Source organism: Schistocerca nitens, chromosome 4 (genome assembly GCF_023898315.1).
Source record: "Schistocerca nitens isolate TAMUIC-IGC-003100 chromosome 4, iqSchNite1.1, whole genome shotgun sequence".
NCBI classification, from domain to species: domain Eukaryota; kingdom Metazoa; phylum Arthropoda; class Insecta; order Orthoptera; family Acrididae; genus Schistocerca; species Schistocerca nitens.
The window spans coordinates 369685754-369712483 of NC_064617.1; the positions used below are offsets into that span (position 1 = coordinate 369685754).

Here is a 26730-nt window from a genome sequence, read left to right on the forward strand (position 1 = left end):
CTGAAGAACCTCAAGTTTAGAATTATATATCTTGTCAACACTCGAAAATTGACAGATATTTCTGGAGGCAATCTGACGCAGTATATTTAGTTCTTTGTAAGTTTCTGTATTATTAACGCGTAATCTAAGTACTCTGCTTGTCATTGCTCGGAAAAAGGCTTTCTTTTGCTGGTCTAGGTGGCAACAGTTCTAAGAAGCAATGATATCAGTTGTAGGCTGACGATAAATGCCAAGTAAATGACTCTGATTTATGTTAGTAATGTGTAAATCTAAAACAATTAACTGACATGTTTTACAGATGTTCAACAGCAAATTGAATGTTAGGATGAATTCTAATAATTAATAGCTGATACAGAAAAAGTAGCTGTTTACCGCTTAAATGTTCGGTGGTCCCCAGAATCTATGACTGCTATGATATGTACGCTCTCACCCCTCGTTCGGGTCTCACACCACCATTGTACCCAGTGACATATGACGTGATCATATTCGCTATCTGCCCACCGACCTTGGGCATTGCCTTGCGATGCATAATCGTAGCGTTCAGTATTACTGCTCAGTATAGCGACTTATCCATCTTACATGTAGCATTCATCACTGGAATAACTGACTTATTCGAGCCGTCGAGCTCATCTTAGTCCTTGTTATCCTGTAATCGTTTCATAAATAATTGTTCTTGCTATTAATTAAATATCTAATTGCTAATATGCGCCAACCCAAATCCGCCCAGATGCATTTAATTTATTAAATTATACCTTATAAACCTGTCTTCGGCAGATAAGGTTTGCTTTGAGTGGTTGATTAATTTTAAATATTTCTTGACTGGCTTTCTTTGATGTCTTGGTATACAGTCAAATTAACTTCAAAAAAATTTGTTTTGCGTTTAATCATTCTCGTTTATCTTTTACTGCTATCACAACAAATACAGGGTGATCCAAAAGTCCTTTAGCATTTGAAAATACAGTGCTTCACGGAATAACGTTGACAAGTAAAACTGAATTGTCGTGTATGGATTAATGTTGTATATTTAGATTTCTTTGAACCAGGACGCACGCGCTGTGCCGGCAACTGACGGCGACGTTTCGGCATGTTGGCAGGCTGACTCCTCAGGGGGCGTGCGCGCTGATGGCGGCGGCGCCGCCGGCGGGCGCGGCGCCCGCGCTGCCCGTGTTTCCGCTGCGCGCCGCGCCCTACTCGGCGTACAGCCCGTCGCGCTTCCACGTGGACAAGCGCTGCCGCCGCCGCTGCTCCTGGAAGTGCTGCGCCATCGCGCTCATCCTGCTGGCTACCGCCCTCGCCGCCATGCTAGCCTACTTCGGCGGTGAGTAGCTATATCACTCCGCCATCTGACGGGAACTTTCATTCATTCTAGCCTTGACGCTCTCGTTTCTGTACAGTGCACGTGTGAGGCTGAAAGTGACAACGGACACTTGCAGTTACTTTAGTAGTTTCATGTGGTGTAATTGTAGGCCCATATAATTTATTGCTCTGAAGTACACTAAGGTGACAGAAGTCGTGGGATACCTACTGAAATACGAGGTGCATTCAAGTTCCAAGGCCTCTGATTTTTTTTCTAATTAACTACTCATCCGAAATCGATGAAACTGGCGTTACTTCTCGACGTAATCGCCCTGCAGACGTACACATTTTTCACAACGCTGACGCCATGATTCCATGGCAGCGGCGAAGGCTTCTTTAGGAGTCTGTTTTGACCACTGGAAAATCGCTGAGGCAATAGCAGCACAGCTGGTGAATGTGCGGCCACGGAGAGTGTCTTTCATTGTTGGAAAAAGCCAAAAGTCACTAGGAGCCAGGTCAGGTGAGTAGGGGGCATGAGGAATCACTTCAAAGTTGTTATCACGAAGAAACTGTTGCGTAACGTTAGCTCGATGTGCGGGTGCGTTGTCTTGGTGAAACAGCACACGCGCAGCCCTTCCCGGACGTTTTTGTTGCAGTGCAGGAAGGAATTTGTTCTTCAAAACATTTTCGTAGGATGCACCTGTTACCGTAGTGCCCTTTGGAACGCAATGGGTAAGGATTACGCCCTCGCTGTCCTAGAACATGGACACCATCATTTTTTCAGCACTGGCGGTTATCCAAAATTTTTTTGGTGGCGGTGAATCTGTGTGCTTCCATTGAGCTGACCGGCGCTTTGTTTCTGGATTGAAAAATGGCATCCACATCTCATCCATTGTCACAACCGACGAAAAGAAAGTCCCATTCATGCTGTCGTTGCGCGTCAACATTGCTTGGCAACATGCCACACGGGCAGCCATGTGGTCGTCCGTCAGCATTCGTGGCATCCACCTGGATGACACTTTTCGCATTTTCAGGTCGTCATGCAGGATTGTGTGCACAGAACCCACAGAAATGCCAACTCTGGAGGCTATCTGTTCAACAGTCATTCGGCGATCCTCCAAAACAATTCTCTCCACTTTCTCGATCATGTCGTCATACCGGCCTTTGCGAGCCCGAGGTTGTTTCGGTTTGTTGTCACACGATGTTCTGCCTTCATTAAACTGTCGCACCCACAAACGCACTTTCAACACATCCATAACTCCATCACCACATGTCTCCTTCAACTGTCGATGAATTTCAATTGGTTTCACACCACGCAAATTCAGAAAACGAATGATTGCACGCTGTTCAAGTAAGGAAAACGTCGCCATTTTAAGTATTTTAAACAGTTCTCATTCTCGCCGCTGGCGGTAAAATTCCATCTGCCGTATGGTGCTGCCATCTCTGGGACGTATTGACAATGAATGCGGCCTCATTTTAAAACAATGCGCATGTTTCTATCTCTTTCCAGTCCGGAGAAAAAAAATCGGAGGCCTTAGATCTTGAATGCACGTCGTAGTATCGGACTTACTTTTCCTTCGACGTGGCCTGGACTCAAACAAATCGTTGGAAGACCCCTGCAGTAACACGTAGTCATGCTGCCTCTATAGCTGTCCATAACTGCGAAAGTGTTGCCGCTGCAGGGTTTTGTACATGAACTGACCTCTAAATTGTGTCACACAAATGTTCGATGGGGTTCATGTCAGGCGGCCTGGGAGACCACAACGGTCGTTCGAATTGTCCGGAATGTTCTTAAGCCAGTGACGAACAACTGTGGTCCAGTGACATGGCGGACTGCCATCCATAACAATTCCATCGTTGTTTCCGAACGTGACGTCCTTGAATGGATGCAAATGATCTCCAAGCAGCTGAATGGCCAGAGGACCCACCCAGTCCATTCCATGTAAGCACAGCCCACACCATTGTGGAGCCACCACCAAACTGCACAGTGCCTCGTTGACAATTAGAGTCCATGGCATCGCGGTGTCTGCGCCACACTCGAACCCTACCATCAGCCCTTACCAACTGAAGTCGGGACACATCTGACCAGGCCCCGGTTTCCAAGTGGTCTAGGGTCTAACCGATGTGGTTATGAGCCCAGAAGAGGCTCTAAGGGCGCTTCTGTACTGTTATCAAATCCACTATGGTCGATCGTCCGCTGCAGTAGCCTACTAACGCAAAATGTCGCCATACCATCCTATGGGGTGCATTCCTAGTACGTTCCACATTGATTTCTGCGGTTATTTCACGCACTGTTTCTCGTCTGAAAGCACTGACAATTCTACCCAAATGTCGCTGCTCTCGCTCCATGAGTCACGGCCATCGACCATTGCGTATCGGTGGTGATACGTAATGCATGAAATGTGACGTTCTCGGCACACTCTTGACACTGTGGATCGCGGAATACTGAATTCCCTAACGATTTCCAAAATGGAATGTCCCATGCGTCTAGCTCAAACAACCATTCCGCGTTTAAAGTCTCTTAATTCCCGTCGTGAGGCCATACTCACGTCTGGAACGTTTTCGTATGAATCATCCGAATACAAATTACTGCTCCACCTATTCACTGACCTTTTATACCATGGGTACGCGATACTTCCGCCATCTGGATACGTGCATATCGCTATACCCGACTTTCGTCACCTCAGTGTGTGTCGCTATCTCTGTTGTCATAGTCTTAACCCACATAACTGCATGGGGCTAAATATGAGTATAAAAACATAGGCAGTGAATAGTGGGAATATACGGCGCGCATATTAACAGGTTGCAAATCAGATTTTCAACTGCTTTGAAGTACATTATTTCCAAGATAAACGTGAGACACAACTCGTTACAAAGATAATCTTCAAAGTCAAGGAAAACTGCATGCAGCACAGATCTGCATCGGAGTACTGAAAATGCACCAGAAATTATTTTTAAAAAACTTACAAAACATAAACTGGCCTAAGCTCTGCACAGGCTACTTGCTCTATTGCTATGTGAAGTAAAGTAGTAACAACAAAAAATCGTCTTTGCGACAGTGACGCGAGGTGTCCACATTGATTCAACAGTAATGAACCTTGAAATAGAGAGATCTTAAGCCCAAGCCACGTCGATGCACACAGAGTTCTTGTTCTTTTACACTATGTGGTACTGATCATTCTCAAATACACAACGATAAAACAATTATCGCCCTAGACTAATTTACTACCGTCCCGTCGAAAAGGCACGCAAAATTCCGCAATGAAAATCATTTTGCTCGTAACGGGAAACAAACCGACGCTTCCCGGCGTCACTGGGCTCCGCACGAAAGACTTGATGGACAGCGCTTCTCTGGGCTGACTCCGCGTTGGAAAAATGCAACTCAGTACACAACATGCGAAGCCATGGTATTCGATTTAACAATATTTAGAAAAAACGACTCAATTGAAGCTCGAACCTCATACAAGATGCTAGTGATATCTGTTCTAGAACACTGTATCAGAATGTGGCATCTTTACCGGTTACATATGACGACGATACTGAAAGAATTCAGCAACCGGCTATTAGGTAATTACCGCTATAATGCAGATGCTGAAGCGGCCTAGATGGGAATCTTTAGAAGAAAGACAACATTATTCCCTGAAATTATTCTGCATAAATTAAGAGTCCAATAATGGGGAAGGACTGTGCAAAACTTGCGTTGGCGCCATCGTATAATTCGCGTAGGAGGATATTAAGACGTTTGCAGAGGCTTAAGAACAGTCAATATACAGTGGCTAGCTTAATACATATGGAGATGTAGAGCAAAAAGATTACGAGAACCAAATCCGACGAAACTCTTTCGTATCTGAGCACACTGCCTCTCAGTCGCTATGCACTGTGGGAGAGGTTCGTCAGACAAGACTAGTCAGCTATTCTTCTGCATCCCATATAATCTCAAATGCTTATCTGGGGCTTATCTATGCTAAGCATAGATTGCTTTAAAAGCGATCATTCTCAAAAAAATATATTAATAAACTTGTGTGCAGTTCATAGCTTCTCACTGCACTGTTTCTCTTTATGCTGTTTTCCCCTCCTGTAGCATTGCTCTTGTCACTAGTGTTTCCTCAAAAGATAGGATGACAGACTGCAGATCTCCGTCGCCAAGAGGTTAATGACAACATTCCAGTTCCACCATCTAATTCACTTGTAAGAAAAAAAGACTCTGCAACACCTCCACCGACAAAACCCACTCCATTTGTCCTATTTGGACCATCTACATCAGTTAACAAACTTCTGAACGACACTTGATACAGCCAGTTATCCAGTTCCTCTTGTCCGCTCTGGAAGACAATCACAAGTCTTCCTAACAACTGCAAAAAATAAAAAAAGTTCCAGTAATCAAATGCTGCGTCATCCTACTAAGATTCATTGTAGCCGGCGCGTATATTGACAAATTAGTGCAGTGCAACACCTGGTACATTATTTTGTAGGTAGGAATCTTTAAGGAATAACGCGAAAGATGAGAATGTTAATGATCAAATAAGAAAATACTTAAGACGCTACACTGTAAACATATCATTTACTCCGCGATCAAAGAGAACTTGTTATCGTTGCCATGTCTGGTGGGTAAGGATGATCCGTTTTGGTACGAAGTTTTAGCTTTGTAGTAATAACGGATTAAAAAATATAAGATTCTTGATAATCAAGATCGTTGTTACGTTTGCAATATCTGAATCAATATATTCTTTTCAAATGCAATGGAAGACAGTGACCCATTCACCTTGAAGATTATCTACGTCTGATCTCAACACAAATCAAGTAAATGAAGTACTGTCACGAATTATTCTGATAATACACCCACATGGTCAACACTATAATCCATTGGCCGGCATGGCTGACGCCAACACTGGAAATGTTCTTTCTGCTTCCTGATAATCGTTTTCAATACAAATATATTTTTCTCAGTAGTCAGTATAATTATGTAGGTTTGCTGACACTCGTGGATGACACATTCACCCACTACGTCATCCATTCATATTCCGCCCGCTTCAGAATTTCAGCAATGGTGAATCTACTAACCGAGCAACAATATCCCTGACCCAACGGTTTCGACACCGTGGTCTAAATAATCAATCTTTGCACCTGCACGTCACATGTGTGAATGCACAATGAATAACCATGAGTAAGAAATCGTGGAACTCTTAAATACCCCTGAGGAGACTATCACAGTGAGTTGTGGGTTTCTCAAGTACCACAGCAAGAGTTCACGCCACCGTGGTTAGAAAAATGAGAATTTCTCTTACGGAGTTGCTGACATGAGGGGAAATGAGAGGCTTGGCTAGAGTGCACCCGCTTACACAAGCAGTTTTGTGCCATTCTTGGGTATCAAATAATCACGGAAAGTAAGACCGTTACGGAAAACAAATGCAAAAGCAATTTCTCGCCCATTAGCATGGAAGTTCGTATCTGCAACAAGTTGCAGCTCTTTATTACGCTCTCCCCATCTGTAGGTGGAAGGCCTGGGACGGCATAAAGCGGAGAAATGAGACGGGCGACTCCATTCGCTGACCGTCTGGTTCGTTCTGCCTATGTCTGTCGGGACAGGGATTTACATAGCTTCCCAGCCCCTTTGTCACGCTCACTTCCTTTCTGTTTTGTGTCTTTGAACATACTGTCTCCAAAATCTGCTATTAGTAAGACTGATTTTTGAGAGCCCAAAACGCTGTCACGTTTTCGTGACGATCAACTTGCAATAAGGAAAAATAGATGGCACTGTTCAGAAACACAGGGTTACCTCGACCTTACGGAGGGGTGTCCTGGCAGAAAAACTAGAGAGCATTTCTCTCTCCAGTTGTATCCTTCCGCCTCGAAGCTTTAGAAGAGTTCCTAGAGCGTTCAACTCGCCATCTGTTTCCGCAGCTGAATGGATATTTAAAACTGGTCACTAAACAAATTTCTCCACTTTGTCCACTAAAACAGTTTTCGCTACGGGAATACCAATCTGAAATTACAGTATGCATAATATTTTAATTAAAACTATTTGTGAACTAAAAAATAACTTAGATACTGAGTAATACATGCCGGTTTGGCACGTACATTTGGATCAGTTAGTTCAAATTGGGGATGTACGATGATACTGATGTTAGGAGTTTATGGGTCGATATTCGAATATCGATAGAGACGTGTTTAAAACATCGATGTTACAGACAAAAAAATCGAGTGTCGATGCTAGCCAAAAACAGATTATTTCCTACCAGTGACAATAATCTTTTTCATCATTGAAACGAATATTTTCCTGAACATTTCTCATAACGACCGTAGTTCGACACATTCGAAACTTGTAAAACGAAGGATGTCGGCTTGGGAGAAGAGAGGGGGGCGGGGGGATCAAGAGCAATGTTTTTTATTTTTTAAGGAACTAGCGTTTCCTATTGCAGCTAAGCGTGGACTAATGCCTTTCATTGTTCACGTTTTCATTGTGTCAAGTAGTGTGGAAAACACGTTGATATTGGATTGGTGCACACGTTCGCCGCGTTTTTCCATAAGTTTAATAAACACAGCATACACACAACAGAGATTTTAGTCATCGATAACATATTCTCCTTCACTATTTAAAACAGTCTCCCAGCGCTGGGACAACTTTCGATTCGTGGTGAGAACTCGTCGAGGCATGTTCGGAGAGCATTTTCATCCGGAAAGGAATTTCTCTGAAGGCTGTTCGATAGAGAGCGGAAAAGTGTCAGGTGAATAAGGTGGGTGCGCAATGAATTCCCACCCAACTCCTGTAGTGTGTTTTCTGCCACTCTAGCTGAATACGGGCAGGCCTTATCGTGGAGTAGCATCACTTCACGCTGTCTTCCTGCTTTTTTTTTTCCCCTTGGATTGTGTCTGCAAGACGTCTCAGTTGTCAACAACATATGTCATCAGTGATAGCCACATTTCGAGGAAGCAATTTGTAATACACCCTACCGTCGCCGTTCCACCAGATGCATAACATCTATTGTTGATGAGCCCAAGTCTTTGACAGTCAATAGATAAACCCATAGTAACCGGAATCCAACACGTAAAACAAAAGCGCTGTGAACTTATGCCGCCTGCCGGAGTGGCCGTGCGGTTCTAGGCGCTACAGTCTGGATCCGAGCGACCGCTACGGTCGCAGGTTCGAATCCTGCCTCGGGCATGGATGTGTGTGATGTCCTTAGGTTAATTAGGGTTAATTAGTTCTAAGTTCTAGGCGACTGATGACCTCAGAAGTTAAGTCGCATAGTGCTCAGAACCATTTGAACTTATGCCGGAACCAAATACTTTACAGGAAAACAGAGAAACTAAATCTGATTTATGGAATGAACACCATAAAATTGCACAAAAAAGGAATAACTTGCAAACTGGAACAGATATGAACCTACCACTACATCTCCGTCTGAAAAATCGTCTCCAATATCTTAAAAAAATATCCTGTGGAAGTATGAACGACGTCAAACGTATTACCAATCCAAAGCTACAAAAAAGTGTGCTTAAATATTTGAGCCGTATAGCCACATCTACTTGTGAAAGACTGTTCTCAAAAGGAAGATACGCTCTCTGTCAGTGACTCAACAGACTGAAGGGGAAATTTTTCTCATAATGACCCTTTTTCTCAACAAAAATGGTGGATATTGAAATGTTAATTACTGAAAATAAAGAAGTAAAAACTTTAATACGAAAATTTCTAACTATGACTATTTTTGATGACCGATTTCAGTTAGACTGACGAAACCGGTCATTAAAAGTAAGTTAGCGATCTTGCTATTGAAGTTTTTTCTTCCATACTTTCAAATTATTCTAGATCGTTCCCATACTTGAGTAACGTCAAGCATAATCAGTGTTAGTTATCACCGTAAATCTTGATTAATAAATGTTACATTAGGTTACATATTTTGATTTTTACGTCATTCCATAGATTTGTCGTTTGCTACAGACGTTAGAAACTTCGATGTTTTGGAGATCGATTATTATGCTCGACCATCGATTTAAGTGTTTATGATGAAATTGATTTACCAGCAACGCATGTCCCGAGTTCAGATGCGCTCCAGTGAAATACGATCTGCATGTGCATTGCAAAATAACTGCCTGATGCTCAGTATACGAATCACGAGTCGGTAAACTTCCTACGTAAATTACATAGTAGGGGATGAAAAAGAAGTTTAAAAAGTGCGTTTCAGAGAACTTCCACTAGTGGATTCTCGTGATCTCATCATTTCATAAATGGACCATAAACGGACTCTTCTCTTTTTTTTTTAGGCGAGGAAATTGCTCGTGTTCCTGACAAATATTGGCCATACATCATGCCAAATGCGTGTGTTTCCCGTCGCTTTGTGAATCAGCAGTTCCACTTTTGCGGCACGCGGCTGTTTTGTAACTGGCCAGTTCGCTTGAATTGCTCTATCAGACGCTCTAAATTAAAGTAAACATCAATTTAACTGTTCTAAACTGAACAAAGCACATTAATCAAATCAGTGTTTGCATGATACGTAAATTACCAGTTGCGTTTCTCGCGCTGACATTCAGCTCGCTACAACGTCGTACCTACGGCAATTTGCCGGGCGCAAGAAGCTTGACGAAAGCAGTTCATGTTCATTATTCGCCTTCCTTTTCCCGTCGGCCATTCCGCTCGAAACGTGACCGCCTCCGCTGCTCACAAAGCGCTGAATCACGAAGGTGGTCTCGTGCGAGAGGTGCTCGTCATTTGAAGGCAGGCGAAAAGACTGGAGAGAAAAAAAAAGAGAAGTACGACAGGGCACTCGCTGACAGCACGCAATTAAATTTTAATTGCGTAACGAATAAAACGATCATTAAAGTTCTCGTTGTATACAAAACCCCTAAAATACTGACCGTGCGAATTTTGCGAGAGATTTTTCATTCCATTTGTTAGTAAAAATACAGGAATAAGAACGTACACGTAACACAAAAGTGAAGATACTTCTGCCTCGGGAAAATTTTCGGACGATAAATTTAGACTCAAATAATGCAGGCTACAATTAGATAACAACTTTTTTTTAGAAAATAAAAAATAACGAAAATTCTGTACCGTTTCATAATTAATTTTCGCGGCTGGAAATATTTTACGGGGAGACCATGATAATTTATTCTTTAAACGCAAATAGAACGTCTTTGCCCTAAGGAATGCGTAATTAAATTAGAAAGTTAATCATTTTAATTTGGCCATTTAATTTTCAGTCTGCGGGTCCGTCAACTGGCGAATATTTTTGCATCTCTTCTCTTCGTAGAAATGACGCGCAAGACAAATGTATAGGCAATGTCGTACATTACAGAAGAGGAAATGTAATTTTTGGTAGAATGTCCTTAATAGCTTACGTACCTCTAATGTGTGATAAAGGTTAATCTCCCAATCTCTTGAGATAAAGATTTTGTGAATCGCGTTTTCTTAATTTGGAGGAACAAGGTCACAGAATCCTGATTTTTTTTTCCCCTAACCGTCATAGCGTTACAGTATTCTCAATGGATGAAGTATTATTACCGGAAAATAACAGAAGTGAGCTGCTTAAGAGCTTCGATCATCTACCCAGCGGTATACATAGTTTAACAGACGAAAAAGTTATCTTCAAACACAAAGTGAAATCATATCTGCTCCGCAGAAGAATTTCTTAATGTGTGGTACTATGACTATTGTGTGTGTGTGTGTGTGTGTGTGTGTGTGTGTGTGTGTGTGTTAACCTAATCCTTCATGAACCACTTATCTCACAAAAATCTTTGTTACTCGAACTACTGCAATATAGCGAGCGCCAATACTGCCAGCTAAACAAAAGATTCTAATTACGGAAGGCACTAACTACTGATAGGCATAGTTAGCAAATGAAACATTTTGATAGAGACCAAACAATGTATTTACCTTAATAATGTTCAAATGTCAATATATATATAATCAGTTCACAATGTCCAGTATTACAAATTTACTCTTTCTGATGGACACACGTCCAGATCGTCCGCTCTCAAAATTCTGCCATCTTTCTTACCACATCCACCTCTGCTGGCGGCTCACCTCCAACTGCGCAACGCTACGCGCTGTTCACATCCATCCGCCCAACACTGCAATAGTGAATATTCCAACAATGCCAACCAGCCACAGACTGCACACAGCACAGCCAGTGATTTTCATACAGAGCGCTACGTGACGTTACCAACATAAAAACCTAAACAGCCTACTTACAGAGTGTGTGAGTGAGTGAGTTGAGTGAGTGAGCTAGCGCGCGTGTTTAAAAGAGACAGAGAAAAAAGCGTAGTTAAGTAAAAATCACTGTATGCATGAAGAAAACCTTAGAAGTTCTGTAAATGATTAGCATTACCCATTAAGGGGAATAATCTTACGTTAGAGTTTTAACAAAGAATGTCGAGTATTAAATTTAGAAACAGCGTATATGTCTTTAGACAGCTCAAGTTACCCAGACTATATTCATCCAGTGTTTGAGAATGACAGCATTTAATGATTTCCAAATAATTTTATACAGAATATCTAAATTTTCGAAGCTTTTTATTGTTGACACGCCCCCAAAATAGTGAAAAAAACTTACTGCTTACTATATTTTTGCTGTTGGTGCAGAAAAACTGCAGGATAGGGCGTGACGTTTTATAAGAGGCGATCAAAAGCTTCCGTTTAAAGGCGTTACTGCACCGTATATTACAACGTAGCACGACTCCGATGCGGGTATTTAAACAACGAAGTGTAGGCAAGGGATTAGTGTGGCTTACATGTATTTCCAACTTGCGTGCGATAAACGTGGGAACGTGAACTATGACGACGTCATTAGCAAATGCGTGCTAACAGGACCGACGTGTTGTTACCCATTTCTTGACTTCCGAAGGACAAACACCGATAGACATCCGTCCAAGAATGAAGACTGTGCGTGGGGCAGCATGTTGTGGGACGGCGCGCCAATTTCTGTGCTGGTGCTATTCGATACTTCTGTGCTGGTGCTACTCGATACAAGGCGCCGGTCAATTTGAGAGGCCAGCCTCACCCAGCGAGGGAGACCCGAGCACCTGCCCTACAGTCCTGATGATAGCGAAATTCCCTCCTTTTTGAAGAACAGACACTTCCTCTTCACTCAATTGTCGTTCAGTGAGGTTGACCACTGTGTGTGACATGTCGGGAATCGCCTTGTCGGTCTGCTTCCGGCATCTTTCAAACTTTTTCTTTTGCCGCTCGGTGCAGCGCTCGAGTTCGTTCTGCATGCTCCTGTGAGTGAAGCACAGGCACTGGACTCGGCGACTTGCAAACCCAAGGTGTGGTACAGGTACGTCGATGATACTTTCGTGGTGTGGAGCCATGGTGAAGAACAGCTCGGTGAATTCCTGAGACACTTGAACAGCCTCCATGCCAACATAACATTTACCATGGAAGTAGAAAAGGACAAGAAACTGCCATTTCTAGATGTGCTGGTCACAAGGGACGGCGAAAACCTGGGACACAGCGTGTATCGAAAACCGACACACACGGACCGATACCTGCACAAACTGTCAAACCACCACCCGAGCCAGAAAAGAGGCATGATTAGTGCGCTCGTAACGAGAGCAGGACGAATATGTGAGCCTCGGCACCTCAAACGAGAAATGCAACACCTGGAAACTGTTCTGAGGAGCAATGGGTACTCCACAAATTACATTAGAAGTGTAACAGAGCCAAACACTCGGCGAAGTAAGGAACCAGAAAAAGAAACGTCGGGTATGGCCTTTCTGCCATACATTCCCAGAGTGACGGACAGAATCGGCCGTATATTGCGCAAACACGGCGTAAAGACGATTTTCAAACCGACAAGGAAGATCAAAGAGTGTCTTAGATCGGCGAAGGAGAAAAGAGACCCACTTGCAATGTCGGGAATATACCGTATACCTTGCACATGCGGAAAAGTTTATGTCGGAATGACTGGACGACCCATTAACACCAGGACCAAAGAGCATAAGCGACATTGCAGGTTGGGGCATGTGGAGAAATCGGCCGTGGCAGAGCACGCACTGAATGAGACCGACCACGTAATAAAATTAGCCGACACGGAAGTTCTGGCTGTAGAGAAGCACTATCACACGCGCTTGTTCAGAGAAGCTGTAGAAATCCAAAAACACGCGAACAGTTTCAACAAGAAAGAGGAAAGCCTTAAGGTAAACGGATCCTGGCTTCCCGTACTGCAGCGAACGACCGTCGCAGGTAGCAAGAGGAGAACCGCACCGGAAATGACCGCGGAGAAGCCCTCGGACGTTGGCGCGCCAGGTACATATAGTCTGCGGCCGCGAGCTCGCCTCCAGTTCATCACCGGCAATGGTGGGTGAAGCTTTGACAATGCCAGCCACTCGTGCTGGCGAAACGTCAGAAAAATCATTAGATGAACGTCGGCCGAAGAACCCGAGACAGAAGCCAATAGGCAGTTTGTCAACTAACTAACTAATTAACCAGTTAGAAGATTGAAGACTCCAAAGACAAAGTGTTACTGTCACATTGGCTTATGTTGTTTCATCTATAGCGTCGTTGAAAATTCACTTATACCATTTCGTAAGCTAGAATCGTGGAAGCACTTGCTTAATGCCTTAGAAGTCCAGAGTTGAATGTAAATCAGAAGAAATGATCAAAACTTTACAGCCTGAAGCAAGAGCATGCCTTTGTTCTAAGCAACAGGGAGAGTGATTTAACCTTAGCAGTTAAGTCCCATAGGATTCCACACACATTTGAACATTTTTTAAATTTATTTTTATTTTCATTTTTATTTTATATATTTTTTAGAGTGATGTGAGATTTAATGACAAACAGCTCTGTGTAGAATTGCTTCTAGTGAATATCCATTATATGTTCTCTATTTCTTCGAACTAACACTAAGTTAGAACGTGTCTGTTTTGCGGGGCAGGGTGCGAGTTCGGTTTTTGTAAGTGAGGGGTGGGGGGGAGGGGGGGCTTGGGTGGAGGGGGGCAGTGTTAGGCATCTGCCTTCCCTGCCCCTTGCTGGTTACACAGTTGACCTGGATTCTGCTTATAAAAACCAAACCGCAATGCTATGGCCCCAATAGTATCAGAAGAGCAAAAACTTAATACTGTATCTTCACTTTCTACTGTTATTCTGTAAACTCATCAACATAGTTTACAACACTAGTGAAGAACGAAGAATAACTTTTTACTCGAAGAACACAAGGCGTTTCTGCAGCAGCTGGAGTGTTTTTTACCTGTGACATGTTTTAGTCCAGTGCCCTCGAATCTCTTAACGAATGGAATGCGTCTGCCACTCCCAGTGGAGCATAGTGTCTTTGCCTTGGGACCAAAGCACAGATTAGAAGTTAAATTTATTTTGACTATCGCGTAGTTAAGCTTCTCAAGTGCCGGGATTAGAGAACGGCTTAGAGACCGCGGGTATCGTAACTGCCTGGCGCTGGAATCACGGACCTAGAGAGCAGAGATTAGTGTTATTGCTATTAAACTTCTCGGAGGGGGCAATGGAGCATGGAGAAGCGAGGGCTTATCTCGACATTAAGATCTCGAGATAATATCACGTGCAGCTTTAGTGACTGTAAAACAGTATTCTCCAGCTGTGGGTTTTTATTGGACAGTAATTATTCAAAAACTACTAAGGAAATTGCTGTTAGATTTTTATCTTAGGTACGGCTGCTCAAAAACTGGAAAATAAGTTACAATTCTACATTATTATCTAAACCCTCCCCCTGAAATTCAATAAATTAGGTAGCATTGTCATTTAAACGAGTATTTTGTGTTGTTTAGTGAAATCAGCGCGTCACGCCAATGATGTTCCTCTTTTTTATTAGGTCTTCTGATTAGTTTAATGTGGTTGCTCCTTTGTCAATCTCTATACTAAGAGCATACACCTAGCATCCTCAGTTATTTGTTGAAAATATCCCAACACTTCTTGTCCTCTGTGGTTCTTTCAAGTACCGTGGAAGTTATTCCCTGATGCCCTTATCATATGCTGTATAATGCTGTCCCTTCTTCCTACCAGTATTGTCCACATATTTAAATCCCCCCCCCCCCCCCCAGTTCTGCGGAGAACCTCCTAGCTTCTTATCTAATCAGTCCATTTAATTTTGAGCTTCCCTCTATGACACCCGCTTCTCAAACGCTTGGATTCCTTTTTCTGGTTTCCCCACTGTCCCCAACCTACGATTTTCGATATCAATATAAATTATAAACTCCCTGGCTCTATCGACCGATTGCTGATAAACACACTCCAGCACTGCGGTTGTCTTGTTGGATGAAAGTGAGGTATCATTGATTGAAGACTCGAGACTTACAAGAATAAAGGTATGGACGCAAATTTATTTATAAATTTATTTCATCTTGTAAGGTTAGACGCATGAGGCTCTCACACACACCTAACCAGATAACGTTAGCGAATTAACATTGCAGTACGGATAGTAAATGATGGTATGGTGATGGTGACGATAATGGTGATGCAATGATGAATATATGATTTTCAGGAATATCAGCCTTATTAAGACAGTGTTAAATAATAAATTTAGTCTCGAATATGAATAACGACATCTAACAGTTATATGGAACTACTACAGAAGGAATCATATGTGAAGAAAAAGTTGTTGCTTCAGGGGAAGATTGAGGAATTATAGGGTAAGATTAGTACTTGAGATCGAAGGAAGAGAACAGGAATGGATATGGATGAGGAAAGCATTGATAGTGTTGACATTGTGACAGAGACACTTGTTAACTGCTGGACGGAAGACAAACACCTGGAATAAGCTGAGAGGGAAGCTTGTTAAAGACATAGCAAAGCTCAGCTAGAAGTAGACAATGATGTTTCTGTCATTCGTAAGAGAAGGTAGATGGTGAAACCCGTTCCGGTACGTAGCCTATTCCTCTGGAATACGACGGACGGATCACTATAAATGGACTAATGAGTCTATGAGGCATTGAGGAAAAATATGGAATTCAAGCAATGACATTGGTGCATCGTGTCGCGATCAGAAACTGTACGTTAGCACCTCTCCTACAAAAGGGCCCAATTCCGGTTCTAAAATTTCGTGCATTATAGCAACTTCCAGCGGGTAAGCGTCGTGTCAAGGGTTCGTTGTTACGTAGACGACTGATCAAAATGTCATAGTTTCTCGGCAAACTGTCTTTAACTATGCTTTCTTGCAACAGGAAGTATGTTGCCGAAATATTACTCTCATAATAATTTATCGAAAATCAAACTCAGTTCCTCTCCTGAGCTGAAACCTATACAGCGTTTGCACCACTGATCCCGTCACAGTGATTTGAAATTTCAGTAGTGTGTTGTATTACGAAGATGTATTCACTGTTGGTAAGTTTAGGCATTCTGCGTTCCAAAGCCAGTAAATTTTTAATGCACATTTATATTTCACCTTGGCTGTGTTTGCTGAAAAATGTGCACTTATTTGCTTACGATAGTCTGATACTGACTATATTCGTGTGAGCAGAAGAACGTACGTCACAATGGTGGCGTTCTTTCGTGGGTCAAGTGCATACAACTAGTAATTTCCATGCTCCTACGTCACGTTGGATAATAAACCGAGCGGTCAAAAGTGACGTGAAGGATTCTGCCATGTGAAGATGTGCCGTGTATGACGGCTGAATATTGCGGTTAGAGTGGGAATGGGGTAGGTCTAGACACAATGTCTGAACAGTCTAATGGTTCAAATGGCTCTGAGCACTATGGGACTTAACATCTATGGTCATCAGTCCCCTAGAACTTAGAACTACTTAAACCTAACTAACCTAAGGACAGCACACAACATCCAGCCATCACGAGGCAGAGAAAATCCCTGACCCCGCCGGGAATCGAACCCGGGAACCCGGACGTGGGAAGCGAGAACGCTACCGCACGACCACGAGATGCGGGCTCTGAACAGTCTATTATAGAAATGTGTGTAGTAAACATGGCAGCACAACGAGTTAAACGACTTTGAAAGAGGGATTATAATCGGAACAAGAAGATCGTAGATGGTCCAGTAATGTCGATTTCTACAGTCTGTATGATCTATCTTCAGTTTCGCAGAGACAATGTTCTCCAAAGCGTAAACACCAGCATAGAACGAGCGCAAGTGTTTCGCTAACAGGCGTAGCGTCCCATTTGCGAGGCTATGTGGGACGATCGACGATTTGAGTATGGGTCGCCAGGAACCAGTTTCTACCAGAATTGTATGAAGGCAAATACAGGGCAAATCCCCGCTGATCGGCGCGTGAAAGTGTGGTACACGTCCCTGAAGCTTTACAATCTACGCGTCAAAATGGTTGTGTACACGCAGGAGATAACTCCGTTACAGTCTGTACCGTGTTCGCGTAGTCCCATTTAGCCCCCGTTGCCCAGTTGCAGGGATCAACGACCGGTGCAACTTCCGCGGTAGACATTATCGCATATCATATGCATCCATTTCTCGCATTACAGTACCCTGCAGGAGATGATATGTTTCAAAATAATAGCGCGAAATGGCTACGCTCTTTGGTTGCACGCAAGTGTCTTGACGAACACGTCAGTGGCCGGCCAGAGTGGCCAAGCGGTTCTAGGCGCTACAGTCTGGAACCGCGCGACCGCTACGGTCGCAGGTTCGAATCCTGCCTCGGGCATGGATGTGTGTGATGTCCTTAAGTTAGTTAGGTTTAGTAGTTCTAAGTTCTGGGGTACTGATGACCTGAGAAGATAAGTCCCATAGTGCTTAGAGCCATTTGAACCATTTGAACACGTCAGTGAAGTCATAAATATCTTCTACGTCATCACGTCTCCCCCTTCCCTGTTTTCAGGCCGTGAGGAATGGCTACGCGAAATGGCTACGCTCTTTGGTTGCACGCAAGTGTCTTGAAGAACACGTCATTGAAGTCATAAATGTCTTCTGTCTCATCACATCTCTCCTTTCCCTGGTTTCAGGTCGTGAGGAATTATGACCTACCATTCTTTCACAGACACTCAGGCACCTCATTAAAAATGTCTCCAGTGGAGTACAAGACGTCATAAAGGGTGAACACATCCCATATTTATGTCCATTAATAGGTGGGTGTCCGGACACTTTTGATGAACATGGACTATCAACGAATGCTATAGCTATTGGGCTTGAAGTACTTTTTCCTGACCACTTAAAAATCCTTAATCAGCAAAAAGTGGCGAAAAGAATGAGCATTCGTTAAATAAGTACGGGGCAAAATGAGGATGACCTGCAAGTCTTGCCGTTTGTACAAAACAACATCCTTGTACAGTATCTTGCATATTTCTTCTGCACCGGATCACAAGTTCAGTGCTTCATAATGATAGACGTGATCCAGTTCCTCGCCCGTCACCGGTGGGTAAATCGATTCCCGGCTTCTCTGTTTACTCTCTGTTCTGAAACGATATTTAATGCATTAAGGATGCGCAAGCACTCCATATACAAACCCGAGTAGTACTTCCACAGTCTGCTTCCAACAACACAAAAGCGCAACAAAGGGCGTTGTCCATCCGGCTCGGTCGATGGCACTTCTGAAAACCGCGCGGACCGAGAGACACATCACAACGGCGCGGGGGAAAGTTGTCAGACAATGCGCGCGCGCGCCCGCGGACACGGCGCGAGGCTTCACAGGTTCTCCCGCCGATAAATACGCGCAGCTGTACACGTGAAAAATAAATGAAGCGCAAACAGCAGAACGCCGGCTGGTTTCGATCGCCTCCCCCTCTCCCCTTCCGCCGCTCACTACCTGCTACCGTATCCCGGCCCGCGCGCCGGTAGGCAGTCAGCCGTCGTGTGATAACGGTGCTCGGGCCGCTAAATGTATTACTGCGAGGAAGGGCCCGCTGGGCCCATCTCCGGTGACAAAAGCACCTGTGCCGGGGGTGCGCGCGTGGGCGGAGGCGGACGCGGCGCCGGGGACCCTGGACAAAAAGTGGCTACAACCGAGCAGCCTGACTCCGACAGAGGGCTGCCTCGTTTCGACGTATTAAATGCTTATTTTACAATGCAGTCTCTGTACCCACGCCAGAGGCTTCTTGCTAATAATGCGTCTTACCGTGGAGCAGTCAGTCCTTCACGAAATGTCAAACACACACACACACACACACACACACACACACACACATACACACACACACACACACAGAGAGAGGGGGGGAGAGAGAGAGAGAGAGAGAGAGAGAGAGAGAGAGAGAGAGGAAGGAATTATGAAGTAAATGAGTGTTTACTTCCTAGTGCTGTGCCTGCGAATGACAATATGCAAAAGAGCAGAATAGAATTAATGTAGAGAAGCATCTGCAAAATTTGGCACGTGATGATGCCTTTTTTTAATAATAATGGCGAAACGCATACAGCACGAAAAATTCTTTTCATTCACTTGTAATTACACGAACTTAAGGTCATAAACCCGGTGAGGTGGCGCAGTGGTTAGCACACGGGACTCGCATTCGGGAGGACGACGGTTCAAACAGGCGTCCGGCCATCCTGGTGATTTCCCTAAATCGCTTCAGGTTAATGCTGGGATGGTTCCTTTAAAAGGGTAAGACCGACTTCCTATCCCACCCTTCTCAAAGCCTATTGGACCGATGAACTCGCTGTTTGGTCCCTTCCCCCAAATCAACCAACCAATCAACCTGTCAACTAATATTACACGCAAAGGAGGAAACAGCACTGCCAAGTTAAAGAGACTAGTATTCTACATCCGTATGTACATAGAAATTCCGCAATCCACCGTACGGTGCATGGCGGAGGGTGCCCTTTACGACTATTCCGCTTCCTTTCCTGTTCCAATCGCAAAAAGTGCGAAGGAAAAACGACTGTCTTCGTACAAGCCCTAATTCGTCTTTTCTTCGTGCTTCTTACGCGAAACGTACGTTGGTTGCAGTAAAATCATTCTGAAGTCAGCTTCAAATACCGGTTCTCTAAATTTTCTCAATAGTGTTCCTAGAAAAGAACACCGCCCTCCTTCCAGGGATTCCCTTTTGAGTTCCCGAAGCACCTCCGTAACACTTGCGTGTTGTTGAAACCAACCAGTAACAAATTTAGCTGCCCGCCTCTGAACTGCTCCCTTTAATATGAACTGGTACGGATCCCAAACTCTCGATCAGTACTCAAGAACAGGTTGCACTAGTGTTCTATACGAAGTCTCCTTTGCATGTGAATCACACTTTCTTAAAACTCTCCCAATAAACCGAAGTCGACCATTCGACTCCCTCACCATAATCGTTACGTGCTCGTTCCATTTCATATCGCTTTCGAATGTTACTCCTGGATATTTAACCGACCTGACAGTGTTAAGTAGCACCCTACTAATGGTGTAGTCTAACATTACGGGTTTGTTTTTCCTACTCGTTTGCATTAACTTCCTTTTTTCTACATTTACAGCCAACCGCCGTTCATCATACCAACTATAATTTTTTCCATATCATCTTGTATCCTCCAACAGTCATTCAACGACGACAGCTTCTCGCACACCACAGTATCATTAGGAAACAACCGCAGATTGCTGCTTACTCTGTCCTCAAGATCATTTATGTGCATAGAAAATAACAACGCTCCTATCACACTTCCCGATGGCACTCCTGACGATACACTTGTCTCTCATGAACAGTGGCCGTCGAAGACAATCTGCTAGATTCTGTTACTTAAGAAGTCTTCAAGTCACCCACACATCTGGGGACTTATCCGTGTACTCGTACCTTCGTTGACACTCTGCAGTGAGGCACCGTGTCATATTATCTCCGGAAATCTAGAAATATGTAATCTGCATGTTGCCATTCATTCATAGTTCGCAGTATACCATGTGGGAAAAGGCCAAGCTCAAGTCCCACGAGCGTTGGTTTCTAAAACCGCTCGGGATCCGCTGCGCCTCATTTGTAGCCTCTGCCACTTCAGTGGCAGAGCACGATGCTTTCGCACTTACTAAATGGACCTATGACGAAACTTGCTGCCCTTCTTTGTATCGCCTCTATTTCCTCTACCAGTCCTATGTGGTAACGGTCCTAAACTGATTCGCGGACAGAAGCTGTTGTGTCTCAAGAAAATTTATTACATTCGAACTGACAGTATGTTCAAGAATTGTGAAGCAAACGATTTTAAGGATACTGGATTGTAATTTTTGCGAGTTCGTTCGTTTACCCTTCTTATATACAGGAGTCGCCTGAGTTTTTCCCAGTCGCTTGGGAGTTTGCGCTGAGAGAGGGAAGTACGCCGCTGAATCCTCCCTTTAACATCTACTGTATCTACATCCGCACTACGCAAGTTACTCTTTGGTTTGTGTCGGGCGTACTTTGTGTTGTCTTTGTCACTTCGCCCCTTTCCTGTTCCGGTCGCGAATGGGACGCAGGAAAAACGGCTCTCGATGGCAATCCGTGGGCGGGACATGTGTAGGAGGCAGTACTGGCTGACTTCTCCAGGAACGTATACTCTCGGGATTTTAACTGTAACTCATGTCGGGATGCGCTGCGCCTCATTTGTAGCCTCTGCCACTTCAGTTGGCGGAGCATGATGCTTTAGTGCTTACTAAATGCACCTGTGACGAAACTTGCTGCTCTTCTTTGTATCGCCTCTATTTCCACTAACAATCCTATGTGGTAACGGTCCTAAACTGATGAGCAATACTCTACTATCGTTCCATAGAGGATTTTGTAACCTGCCACGTTCGTAGATGGACTACACTTTCAGAAGATTCTTCCCACAAAAAGTTACGTCTGGCATACGTCTTTCCTACTTTGGTCGCGCATTCCAAATTGTTTCGTACGCATACTCCCAGGTGTCTGACGGTAGTGGTTATCTCTTGATTGATTGCCAATAGTGCAATCAAACGGTAATGGCTCCCTCCTTCTATTTACGAGCCGTAAGATAAATTATTTATAGTGAAGGCCAAATGTCAATCCCTGTACCAAGCGTCTGTCCTCTGCATTTCGCTACAATCTTCTAGCGTTGCTGCACAACAGCATCATCTACGAACAGCCTGATGGATTCTCTGACGATATCCACCGTGCTCCGCGAGCCGGCAGACGTTGAGCGCAGGCCTGCGAGCAGCGAGTACTGTACCCCTTCCCCCCCCCCCCCCCCCCCACCATTGTCACAGAGAAAAGGAAGGGGAAACACGTGGAAACGGTGTAAACGATTAAATGGATCTTAAGGGATATGCCGGAGAAATGTAGAATGTGTTTGTATACCCTGTCACGCTGCAAATCAATTACTTCAAACTGCAGATCAGCATGAAATGGGTACTGGAAGCCTTATCATTTTCCCATTCCGTTGCAGTGCAGTTCCTGGTTTACTTTGGTTCATTTCTGACTATGAATGGCGCTCGGTCTTGAGACACAGACTAATAAATTCCTTGACAAACCTACATTTTCTACATTTTCAATGCTGTTAAGAATCTCACATTCAGCTGTGTGCCTGTCATATCTACGCTGTCATGGAGCGCTAAAGAATATGCAGCAATCTCTTTACAAAGATTTTTCAAGTAGCCTCTGAAGCGAAACTGTTCTACCCGAAGTGGACACAAATGTTCAGCTGCAGCTACCAAGAATTCTTGTATTAAATCACATTTGCTAAAAGTAGTGCAAATTTCTAGCTCATCCGAACGGCAAACACACTTGATTTTCTTTATTCTTCTTCTTCAAAGAGCTTCCTTTTAAGTTTTAAAATCTCTCCTATAGACTCAGATCCTACATATTTTTCATTTTCGTATTTTTTGGGATGCTGAGACTTCTTGTGTCTTTGTGAATTGAAGTTCCTGAAAATGTTCAATGTCCTGTGACACACCAGACATTTTGCGAAACCATCTCTTTGTAAAAACATAATATTCTTCGCACGGCAGATTGAAATGCGAAGACATTGTGGGTGTCACACAATGTTGAGTCCCCGCGGAGGCCATTAATTGCATCGCCTTCAGAGCTGATGGTTCTGTCAGGCGCTTCTCCCGTGTCGTAGCGACCACATCGTGTTCGCGCATTTCCCTCACCGCCCACCACGCTGCCACTGCTCTGCTTGTTGGCAAGAGCCTGAGCAGAAGCTAGCGTTCGCGCTCAAAATCGGCGATCTTATAATCCCTGTGCTAGTTTACTTCATAGCTCTGAGGTTAATGAGCTATGTACTAAAATGTTTTGGCGGACAGGGTGGACAGCAATCTGTGGTTGTTTGCTGATAATACTGTGGTGTATGGTAGGGTGTCGAGGTTGAGTGACTGTAGGAAGATGAAAGACGACTTAGACAAAATTTATAGTTGGTGTGATGAATAGCAGCTAACTCTGAATGTGAAAAAATGTAAGTTAATGATGATGAGTAGGAAAAACAAACCAGTAATGTTCGGATACAGCATTTGTAGTGTCCTGCCTGACACAGTCAGGTCACTTAAATATCTGGGCATAACGTTGCAAAGCTATATGAAATGCAACGACCATGTGAGAACTGTGGCAGGGAAGGCGAATGGTGCACTTCGGTTTGTTGGGAGAATTTTTAGGAAAGAGTAGTTCACTTGTAAAGGAGACCGCATGTAGGACGGTTGTGCGATCAACCCTTGAGTCTGCTCGAGTGTTTGGGATCCGTACCAGGTCGGTTCGAAGGAATACATCGAAGCAATTCAGAGACGGGCTGCTAGTTTCGTTACTGGTAAGCTTGAACAACATATCAGCGTTACGCGGATGCTTCGGGAACTCAAATGAGAATCGCTGGAGGGAAAGTTTTCTTTACGAGAAACACTATTGAGAAAATTTAGAGCACCGGCATTTGAAGCTGACTGCCAAACGATTGTACTGCCGCCAACATGCATTGCACGTAAGGACCACTAAGATGAGACACGAGAAATTAGGGCTCATACAGAGGCATATAGACCGACGTTTTCTCCTAGCTCTACTTGCGAGTGGAACAGGAAAGGAGATGACTAGTAGTGGTACAGGGTACCCTCCACCACGCACCGTACGGTCGCTTGCGAAATGTCGTAGATGTATTAGGTAGATTTCAAGCTATAGCGTTAATGCAACGACAAAATACTGTTTTTAACAACAAGAGCGCAAAGGATGCACAAAAAACGCAGCGTTCATTGAACAGTTCCTTCAAATAAGATGACGGGAAACAGTATTTCTGTATATAGAAACATCTGATGTTTCCTGAGCGTTATATTTATCATAGAGGACGGGGGAACGCGGGAAGTCGGTAGTATTACACAAATGCATCGAAATCGCATCAAATTTAAAAATTGAAACCGTATAGTCTGTTCCGTCGATTAGTTATATTTGGAAAGCTGTGACGTCTCAGCTCTGGAAACATGTTTATAACAAACTGCCTACACGTCGTTAAGTGAAAAGTGTATGTCCCATCCTTCTAGTACTCTCAGTTTCCTAAATTAGAGGTCATTCATCAGCCACAATACTTAGAAACGCGTACATGTCAGCTCCAATGTGGCAGTCACGAATAGAGTTTCAAGATAAATTTCCCATGTTCAGAAGAATAATTTAATTAAAATAGGAGGTAAACAAGAACGTGCATATTGGCGAGGCCAGCAGAGAGCTGACTGCAGCAGAGTGTTGACTATAGCGTGAGCTTCTCTGAATCTGCAGTGATTCTGAATACAGGGCAAGCCAGTATTTAAGCTCGGCATAACATCTTAATTCGTAATCCGCGTACACAAGAACCATTAGGAGGTTCTAAGAAGAGATAAACTTGACAGCAGAGACGTCCCACAATCACAAACTCCAACTAAGCGCCGAGAAAACAGTTGCTGCTCACTTTGAGAAAGGGGATCGACAAATAATTCAAGTGAACACTCTTCAATGAAAATGGCCTGCACTGGCTACTAATCCGTGCAGAGGACACGATGGAAATATCTTCCACTCCAGGAACATTTTGTGAGGGGCGGGTATTGTAGATCAGTGTCCGTCGACAACCCATCACTGAGAACGTCAGAGCGTTAGCTTTGTGGGACGAGGAAGAGCTACTAGAGTGTCTAGAGAGTTGCTTGACAAACCAACCAGGAACTCGCATGAGGTGATTTAGAGCTGTCACGAGGAAACCTGATCACCATGGCCGGACAAGAGTTTGAACTCCGCTTATGAACGTACAAAGCATAAATCACTGCTCACTGGGATGAAAATAGAACACAGATAGCTTTCGGAGATTCGCCAATTACCAGCTGACAAATTAACTGATTAATGTTGCCCATCCTGTTATGGGGAAGACATTCTCTCTACGTGATACATATACAGCATATTTTTGAAGAAAAGACATTTTTTGTTATTTGGACAGAAGCAGCTTTGGTGCGAACAATAACAGATATCTTCTTCAATATTTAAGAACTGCAAAGTGCGACATACTTAAAACCTTTATACACTACTGGCCACTAAAATTGCTACACCAAGAAGAAATGCAGATGATAAATGGGTATTCATTGGACAAATATATTATACTAGAACTGACATGTGATTACATTTTCACGCAATTTGGGTGCATAGATCCTGAGAAATCAGTACCCAGAACAACCACCTCTGGCCGTAATAACGGCCTTGATACGCCTGGGCATTAAGTCAAACAGAGCTTGGATGGCGTGTAGAGGTACAGCTGTCCATGCAGCTTCAACACGATACCACAGTTCATCAAGAGTAGTGACTGGCGTATTGTGACGAGCCAGTTGCTCGGCCACCATTGACCAGACGTTTTCAATTGGTGAGAGATCTGGCCAGGGCAGCAGCCGAGCATTTTCTGTATCCAGAAAGACCTGTACAGGACCTGCAACATGCCATCGTGCATTATCCCGCTGAAATGTAGGGTTTCACAGGGATCGAATGAAAGGTAGAGCCACGGGTCGTAACACATCTTAAATGTAACATCCACTGTTCAAAGTGCCTTCGATGCAAACAAGAGATGACCGAGACGTGTAACCAATGGCACCCCACACCATCACACCCGCTGATACGCCCGTATGGCGATGACGAATACACGCTTCCAATGTGCGTTCACCGCGATGTCGCCAAACACGGATGCGACCATCATGATGCTGTAAACAGAACCTGGACTCATCCGAAAAAATGACGTTTTGCCATTCGTGCACCCATTTTCGTCGTCGAGTACACCGTCGCAGGCTCTCCTGTCTGTGATGCAGCATCAAGGATAACCGTAGCCATGGTCTCCGAACTGATAGTCCATGGTTTTGCAAACATCGTCGAACTGTTCGTGCAGATGGTTGTTGTCTTGCAAACGTCCCCTTCTGTTGATTCAGGGATCGAGACGTGGCTGCACGATCCGTTAAAGCCATGCGGATAAGATGCCTGTCATCTCGACTAATAGTGAGACGAGGCCGTTCGGATCCAGCACGGCGTTCCGTATTACCCTCCTGAACCCACCGATTCCATATTCTGCTAACAGTCATTGGATCTCGACCAACGCGAGCAGCAATGTCGCGATACCATAAACCGCAATCGCGACAGGCTACAATCCGACCTTTATCAAAGTCGGAAACGTGATGGTACGCATTTCTCCTCTTTAAACGAGGCATCACAACAACGTT

The 26730-nt window shown here is 44.0% G+C and overlaps 1 protein-coding gene across 1 annotated transcript in view; it reads left to right on the top strand.

Annotated features, from left to right (window-relative positions):
* Positions 1-1284: 1284 nt before the first annotated feature.
* The window catches only part of LOC126252108 (teneurin-a), a 352713-nt gene continuing 327267 nt past the window's right edge, over positions 1285-26730 (top strand). Inside the window, exon 1 of the mRNA XM_049952972.1 lies at positions 1285-1318. Coding sequence (XP_049808929.1) covers positions 1300-1318 — 19 coding nt within the window. The 5' untranslated portion in view covers positions 1285-1299. The remainder of the gene's footprint in view (positions 1319-26730) is intronic.